At 40.0% G+C, this 8,750-nt stretch overlaps 1 protein-coding gene across 1 annotated transcript in view; it reads left to right on the top strand.

Annotated features, from left to right (window-relative positions):
• Window positions 1-829: 829 nt before the first annotated feature.
• The window catches only part of LOC122651417 (disease resistance protein RPV1-like), a 150,150-nt gene continuing 142,229 nt past the window's right edge, over window positions 830-8,750 (top strand). Inside the window, exon 1 of the mRNA XM_043844798.1 lies at window positions 830-1,334. Coding sequence (XP_043700733.1) covers window positions 853-1,334 — 482 coding nt within the window. The 5' untranslated portion in view covers window positions 830-852. The remainder of the gene's footprint in view (window positions 1,335-8,750) is intronic.

Here is an 8,750-nt window from a genome sequence, read left to right as displayed (position 1 = left end):
AAGAAACCTTATAAATCATTTAAAATCGATTAAATCGAAACCGTTTATAAATGGTTTTAGTTTCAACATGTGAAGAAAAATCGTTTATAAATGATTTATAAATGGTTGGATTTTGATTTTACCTAAAAAACTTGCACCAAATCAAACCGAACCGTTTGGTTTTCCACAAACATGATTGCTATCAGATATGCCACATTCAACTTGAACAGTAGAAACTTTGGCGAGGCGGTAATGCGCATCCAACGGTACAGTAGAGCTGACGTGGCATATATGATCTCTGCTGTGCCGTCCGATGTACACTCGCCCCGTCAGATATTGTAGAGGAATTTAATTCAGAAAACAGAAAGACTCTCCTGTGAGAGAGAAAGAGTGGGAAAATAAGACGAGCTGTCGGAGGATTTGTGGAGCTAACTGAGCCCGAAGGACGCTCTATACGTAGCCAATAACAACTCTATAAATCATGATACATCCATCCAGTGGAGTGGAGGTTGTCCATCTGAACCCAAGAGACAGCGAACGTGAAAAGCACCTTCTCAGCCGCAAAATCCGGATTTAATGGTTTCATAATCACAAGATGACTGTGATAGATGGAGGTCTGGGAGAATAGGGCAACGTGCACATCACGAACATTGGTGCCCTTGATGAAGGCCGGGATTTTTCGTATAAAAAATTTGCAACGAAAATGACTTGACTTTTGGGGTCAAATCAATCAAACAAATTTTGATCGAAAAATTTCATCCCCCCATTTGTCGAATCAAGCAGCTTACGAGATCGTTGCAAAATTAAGGCTCTGCAATCGGAGAGTGAAGATTACTTTTAGAAACTCTCGTCTTTCGGAGAAGACTTCTCTCAATGGCAGCACGATCTGCGTCCTCATCTGGTTGGAGTTATGAAGTATTCCTGAACTTCAGGGGTATAGATGCTCGTACTACCTTTACTGAAGATCTCTACAATGCCTTGGTTGCTGCTGGTATTCACACTTTCATTGACGACGTTAAACTCCGTACTGGGGAAGAGATCGGCCCAGAGCTACTCTCTGAGATCCAGAAGTCAAGAATCTCGATCCCCATCTTCTCAAAGAATTACGCGTCAAGCAAATGGTGCCTCAACGAGCTCGTCAAGATCGTCGAATGCAGGAAAACCATGAATCAACTTGTCATGCCCATCTTCTACGATGTTGATCCCGCAGACGTCGGTCACCACACTGGGAGCTATGCAGAGGCTCTTCAGGAACACAACAAGTGTTTCGATCAGAGCATCATTGACGAGTGGAAAAATGCTCTGAGAGAGGTTGGGGAATTGAAGGGATGGGTTTTGAAGAACATCGATGGAGGGTAAGTCCAACACTCCCTATGCTATATATTTATTTATTGGGATTTTTGGATTATAGTACCGATTTTAGTTTAGGGAAAAAGACCTTATAATGGATTACCATCTGATCAGTCATTTTGTCCAATATTCATCGACTGCATCGATAATGGTAAGGTTGAGTAACGACTTGTCCATACAAATTTATGTTACCTGGCAGACAAAAAAATAGGGATGGTAAAGCGTCCAGAGAAATAAAAATGAAGTAACATTATTATGGGGTTTCACTGAGACTGAATATGGGGATTATATTTGATTAACCTTTAGGTTGAGTTGAGTTGTTGTCGTATATTTTATAGCATACTCAATATGCATCCCTTCCAATCAACGGGGATCCTACATCTCCAATCGGTTCTATTCAAAGCTAAACAAGATACCAGTTCCAAGCTATACATGTCTTTCCTCACCACTTTTGCTCTTTTAGCTCCTTCAATTTGAAATAAATTACTTCTTCGTATTGGATCATCCAAAGGATCCATTATATATGTCCATGCCACCTCAAACGAGTTTCTCGCGACTTATCATAAATAGGGGCAATGCCCAGATTTGCTCTATTTGTTCATTCTTTATTTTGTATTTTTTTAGTTTTACCTCTCATCCACCACAACATTCTCATTTCAGCAACATTAAGTTTATTTAAATGTGTTTTCTTTACCGCCCAACATTCAGCCCCGTACGTCATTGCCAGTCGTATAATTGTTCTATAAATTTCCCTTTGAGTTTCAAAAGAATACTCAATCACAACCCTATGCTAATTCTATGTATAAAGCATCATGAGCATGTATTGGACAACAAAACATTGCGATTAAACGTTTATAAAATAATTATTAAATAATAATAATTTTATAAATTCTTTTGTGAACACTATACATATAAAACACCAAGCTCGGATTTTCGTCCAATCAAGTTGAGGATTCTCTCTCAAGATACTCTCCATGTACGGAAAGTAGATTCCTTATTAAGCGTCACTTTCATCCACAGGTAGACACACTGGACACAACATAATGTAAATATGTCTTTACTTTCATATGTAGGCATCAACCTTAAAAGGGTGTACCTAGTGCACGAGGCTCTTGCCACTACAAGGTCTAAGGAGGGTCATAATGTACGCAGTCTTACCCCACTTCACGGAGAGGCTGTTTCCCGTCTTGAACCCGCGATCACTAGGTCGCAATGTAGGCATCAACCTTATGTATGCTAAAGTATACCATGTTGGTGGTGCAGTCTGGGAGGACTAGCACACCAGGATCTGTCCTACAATGAGCGTTTGATTTAAATCTGATTATTGAGGGCTGAAAGAGGATGGAGAATAGGGGTAGCAAAGCGGTGCCACAGGGATGAGGAAAGATGATGGGTCAGGTGGAAGATTAAGGGTCAAACTCAAGAAGAGAAGAAGAAGATAACTCAAATTTAGTGTACATTGAAGAGAAGAATATATGGGAAAGAGAGGGTAGGAGAGAGAGAAAGAACTCACCAAAACGTGAGAGAGGGGGAGAGAGACTCCATGTACAAGGGGGTTGCTCACACAACTATTCTTGAAAAATTCCAAAGTAATCACTTCAATTTCTAATTCAATGATAACTCAAATTCATGCCTTATATAATCGGGTTACATGGTATTTTAAGAGAGAAAAAAACCCTTGGAGTTGTAACTTCCTTATTAAATGACTTAAAGACGTAGAACTTCTACAATTCTAAAACTCCTAAACAATAAATGACATAGGTAATAACTCCTAGAAACATAAATGCTAAGACTTAAGTCTTGGACTCTAAAAGGTAGAGAACTCAAGAGATTACGTTGAAGGTACCTAGGAATACGAAAAGACAAAAGAAGAAAAAAGCGAGAAGACTCTACCCAATTTATTATTCTAGAGAATTTTAAGGGCCATGTGGGTCCCGCTTCAGTTCACCACGCAAGAGGTGAACCTGGCCAACATAGAGGCCATGCAGGGGGCTGGGCTGGAGCTCTCTTGACTTGCCCACGATTTCTAGTCTTGGGCCAAAAATGCCCTGCATCAGTAGATCTGACCTCTCAGGTCTGGGGACCACACAACTATCAGAAGAACTCATTTACATTAAACATCTGATGGTAGACCACGTCAGGTTCTCGAATGATCGAGTCCAATACACAAACAAAAGTGTACCCACATTTGTGTCTGGAATCTCCATTCCCAAAAACATAATATGGCAACCATGCAAATAGAGAACCCAAAACCGTCCCTAGTCGCGAACACTTTGAGGTCATTCCTCTGGACACAATCGCCCGTATAAAAGTAAAAGTGAATTAATCAAAATAAAATATTTATTTGGATTTGATGGGCACTATATCCAACACAATGATGTTTGCTAGTATGTTTTGCTCGCTAAGCAAATATTGAGTGTTTGAATGCCATCACGATTCTTGGCATTTAGCCTTCAAGAGGGCTTCTTCACCCAACACTTTACAAACTGGCTCCATAAGAGTGAATGGTAAAACTAGCATTTTTGCCAACATGATGAAAATAATTACCAACAAAAAATTTGGATTAGGGCATAAATGGATTTTCACCCAAAGCACTCTCACACTTTCTCCTCCATGGTTGATCATAATCTTTCTCAACCGGACATGGAGATCACCTCCCTCACTCTTTTTGTTGCAAACCAGAATCTGACTGATCAAACCAAAAGTAAAAGAAGAAGGAAGAGATGCCGCAAGCAAGAGGAAGAGCAGCCTGCGAGAGAATAGAATAGTTCTCTTGTAGGTAGCCTTCTAATTTTATAATAAAGAGTGGTTAGGAGTTTATGAAATTACTCCTAACCCCTTACTTGTTATAGAATTACAAATAAGGACTGGAGAAATAAATAATAGTAGAAAACCCACAAACCAGAACTAAAGTACTAAGCTATCCCTAGTTTCCAACACTCCCCCGCAAAGCTAGAGCATATGGGTCACCCATGCTCAGCTTGTTACAATAGGTGTGGAAACTAGGAGCAAAAAGAGACTTCGTATACATGTCTGCAAGCTGATTTGAAGATGAAGCAAAGCGAGTCTCAACAAGCTTCTTCAAAACAACATGTCTAACAAAGTGACAGTCCACCTCAATATGCTTGGTTCGTTCGTGATAGACCAGATTGCAAGCAATATATATGGCTGCCTGATTATCACAATACATCTTCATAAGCATTGGCACAGACAACCCCATTTCAAGGAGAGACTTGAGCCACATCAACTCTGCAGTAGTGTGAATCATAGCTCCATACTCCGCTTCAGCACTCGACCTAGCGATTGTAGTCTATTTCTTACTTCGCCATGTAACAAGATTTCCTCCAACAAACATACAGTAGCCTGTTGTTGAGCGACGATCACTGGTTGATCCAGCTCAATCAGTATCTGAATAGGCAACAAGATCTATGTCTTATGTGGACGATAAATCAACCCTTTGCCAGGATCACCCTTCAAATACCAAAGAATGCGAACAACTCCATACTAATGAGCCTTCCGGGGTGATTGCATAAACTGACTAAGAACGCCTATGACAAAGGAAATATCTAATCTGGTAACTATAAGATAGATCAGCTTGCCGACCAAACTCCTGTACTAATGTACATCTGTAAGAAGATCATCATCATCTATACCAAACTTCTGTAAGAAGATCATCCAAGAAAATTGTGAAGATCGCCCAAATCCTTGGTCTGCAAATGTTGTTGTAAATATGTCTTCACATCTGCAATACCTGCCACATCATTACTAGAAATAATGATATCGTCGATATAGACAACCAAGACTACCACCTTGCCCCTTTGGCGACAAACAAAAACCGAGTGGTCAGAATACCACTGTGAAAAGCCACAAGACACCGCCGTAGCACTGAACTTCTCAACCATGCTCTGGGCGACTATTTGAGACCATAGATAGCATTTCGTAACTTACAAACCCATGTACTGTTCTCCCCCTGAGCAACATACCCAGGAGGTTGCTCCATATAGACTTCCTCGTGCAGATCACCATATAAAAAAGGCATGTTTAATATCAAACTGATATAGCAGCCACTCAAAATTCACTGCTAGGGAAATAAGTAATCGTATAGAATTCAGCTGGGTAACAGGAGAGAAGGTCTCAAAGTAGTCCACCCCATAAGTCTGGGTGTATCCCTTGGCAAGCAGGTGGGCTTTGCCGCTCAACAGAACCATCTGGAAGATACTTAATAGTGTAAATCCAACGACATTTAACAAGGTCTTTACCAGGTGGCAGATCAACAAGACTCCAGGGGTTACGCGTCAAGAGGGCATCCATTTCAACATCCATGGCAGCCTTCCAACTAGGAAGACAAAGGGCCTCAACATGTTTTTTACGCACCAAATTGAATTCCAATACCACGACGACCACCACGACGATCTCCCCCTGTACCACGGCCTCTGCCATGGCCACTGGTAGCAATAAAAGCAGAATTATCCTTGGGAGAGGAGTCAACCTTAGTAGGAGCAGCAATGCGCTGAAGACGGAAAAATGTGTCAGCAAGTGTGGGCACTGTTTCATCAGCAATTAAGTGACCCTTCACAGCCTTCAAATCAGAATTCAACCGAGCCAGAAACTTGGATACAAAGAACTCGTTACACTGAGATTTCAACTTCTCAATGTCGTGGTGAGAGGTTGATAAACATTCAACTCCTCTACCAACCCCTTAAAAGAACTGTAGTACTCTTGAAGTGATTAATTAGACTGTTGAAGCTGAAACAATTCTTCATATAGATCATAAACACGGTTCATATTTTTCTCCTGAGAATAAGTGTCCTTTAAATCTTCCCAAACACTTTTGGCTGTTGTATGGAATATAACATTGGCTGCTATATCAGGTTCCATGCTGTTCCATAACCAGATTAGAGTGATGGCATTCTCCTTTTGCTACTCATTGTATCCACTATGAGCAGGTGGATCAGATGTAATGTATTTTAGTTTGTCTCTGGCCATGATACGCACACACAGAGCTTGTGCCCATAACAGGTAATTTGAACTACCCTTGAGTTTGCTGGAAGTAATGGTCACATTCACATTGTAAGTGGGAGATGGGGCAGTAGAGGAGACAGACTTATTGTCACCATAATGTGTACCCAGTAGCAGCAATATCAAAAACGAACCAATGGTAGCAGGAACAATGAACCAGCAACCCAAAACAAGACAAAAACCAACACACTCGATTAGAGTTTTTGTAAAAAAAACTGTACTTAGAGAAGATAACACCTGGAGGAAAGTTGATTGCATAAACTTCAGCAGCAGTATAATATCCTTCCAGGAGCACAGCCTCAACAGCAACCATCGGTTTGCTTCAGTAACAGAATTCAATAGCCAGGAACTCAGAAAATCTGAGTGAAATCGACTTCTTCAATAAGAGAGAAAAAGGAAGGAGAATATAGCGTCTGATTTATCAGGTCTTCAACCAGAAAAAAAAAAAACTGTAATTCAATCAGTCAATCTGATTAAGTTTTCATACAACCTCAAGGCTGCAAGCAGATCCACAGTCTTCATCAATTTCTGGAAAAAAAACAGAGCACACCAGAGTTTCGATCTTCACAAAAAAAAATTGATCTCCCAGGGAAATCTTCACACCAGTAAGCAACCTTCAACCACTGTCAATAACAGCACTCCTATTCATGAAGGAAGGAGTCTCTACTCCATAAATACAAGAAGCAACAACCGATGGCTGCACACCACCCAAATCTGGAAACCGAGAGTTGTATTCAGCAGAAGAGAATTGAATAAAACCCTTGGTTTGATCAGTACAGCTCTGATACCATGTTGCAAACCAGAATCTGACTGATAAAACCAAAAGTAGAAGAAGAAGAAAAAGAGAAGAGAGGAAGAACAGCCTGTGAGAGAACAGAATAGTTCTCTCGTAGGTAGCCTTCTAATTTTATAATAAAGAATGGTTAGGAGTTTATGAAATTACTCTTAACCCCTTACTTGTTAGAGAATTACAAATAAGGACTGGAGAAATAAGTAATAGCAGAAAAACCCACAAACCAAAACTAAAGTACAAGTACACCTAGTTTCCAACACTTTTGACTTGTTAAGTCCCATTGATTCCCCCCTCCCTTTGACCAACTCTACCTCTTCAACCCATAGAGCAAACACATCAACAGATCTATCCTTCTTGTTAACAATTGCTCCAGCCTCAAGTTCCTTTATCTCTCTGATGATGACTTCTCCGATGATATCCTTGCGCACACAATTGACCTCCTTTGAGAATCAGTAGTCCCATCCTAGTCAGTTCCTTTGCCTTTGCTCAGGGAGCTTCATGCCTCCAAAAACAATTTATTCACAAAGGAAGGGAAGGGAAGGGGAAGGGAGGGATGGAAGAGAATAAAAGCAAGAGAGAATTTGTGTTTGTTGTGATTATTTGGAGGTGGGAAGTGGGTGTATCACAAGCGGTCCTCTTTATTGTGGCAATTTTGGCTTTGTTTTTGTTGGGTCATATGAGATTCATTAAGTTAAAATTTTTCAATGAGAAACTAAAGGGTGGAGGTTGAAGATGTAAAACAATTGATGTACCAACAGTACAGCATATCTTGTGATACACATACATACTGTCAATTTTTTATAAGTAACAAGAAGGGAGGTAATGTAGTCTCCTTGTCTTTCCTTTTCCTTATCCTTTCTCATCTCTTTCCCCCTTATATATGTATATGTATATATGTATATATATATATATATATATTCAGAACTCTACTTTGTTTTGTTTGGATACATGTAGCTGACCCATTAAGTTGGGATAAGGCTGAGTTTGTTGTTGTTGTTGTTGTTGTTGTAAGGGAGGTAATGTAGTCTAGGATTTGAATGCTCAAACCAGGAATCAAACTAGAATCTTTTCATCAAAGGATAGTTCAGATTAGGGAAAATCTTGATAATACGAAATCAGGTGGTTGACTGGGCTTAAAAATTTGAAGGTCGGGTGTGGATAGGAAGAAGAGATGCTGAAAGTTACAATTAAATTAGATGACTAGATCTGAAGTTATGGAGGAATCCTAGTTGGGGTAGGAGTGAGGGTATTATTGTAAAGAGGGTACTGGAACTAGGGTTAAGAGATATGATTAGGTTACTAATTTCAGAATTGATATATCCTGAAATCAACTACTTATTCTGAGCATGAAATCAGAATCGTTATGGTTGAAGGACTGAAACTGTGCTTTAATAGGGGTAGGGACAGAATGGGAAATATAAGAATATATTCAAATAAGGCCACAGGAGGTCAAATTTGAACCACTTCTCAAATTAGGGTTAATGGAGGTATGGTGAAAATCTAAGTTCAATTGGATGGCTGGTTTGGTAGATCTAGAAAATCACCTTGCATATGATCTTCTGGAAGGGGAGATCCAAGTTGCAGGTTTGGACGGTTTGTACTTGTTAAT

The sequence above is a fragment of the Telopea speciosissima genome, chromosome 2, assembly GCF_018873765.1.
Source record: "Telopea speciosissima isolate NSW1024214 ecotype Mountain lineage chromosome 2, Tspe_v1, whole genome shotgun sequence".
Taxonomy (NCBI): Eukaryota; Viridiplantae; Streptophyta; class Magnoliopsida; order Proteales; family Proteaceae; genus Telopea; species Telopea speciosissima.
Note: the sequence above shows the minus strand (reverse complement) of the source record. Positions and strands in the feature narration are given on the sequence as shown.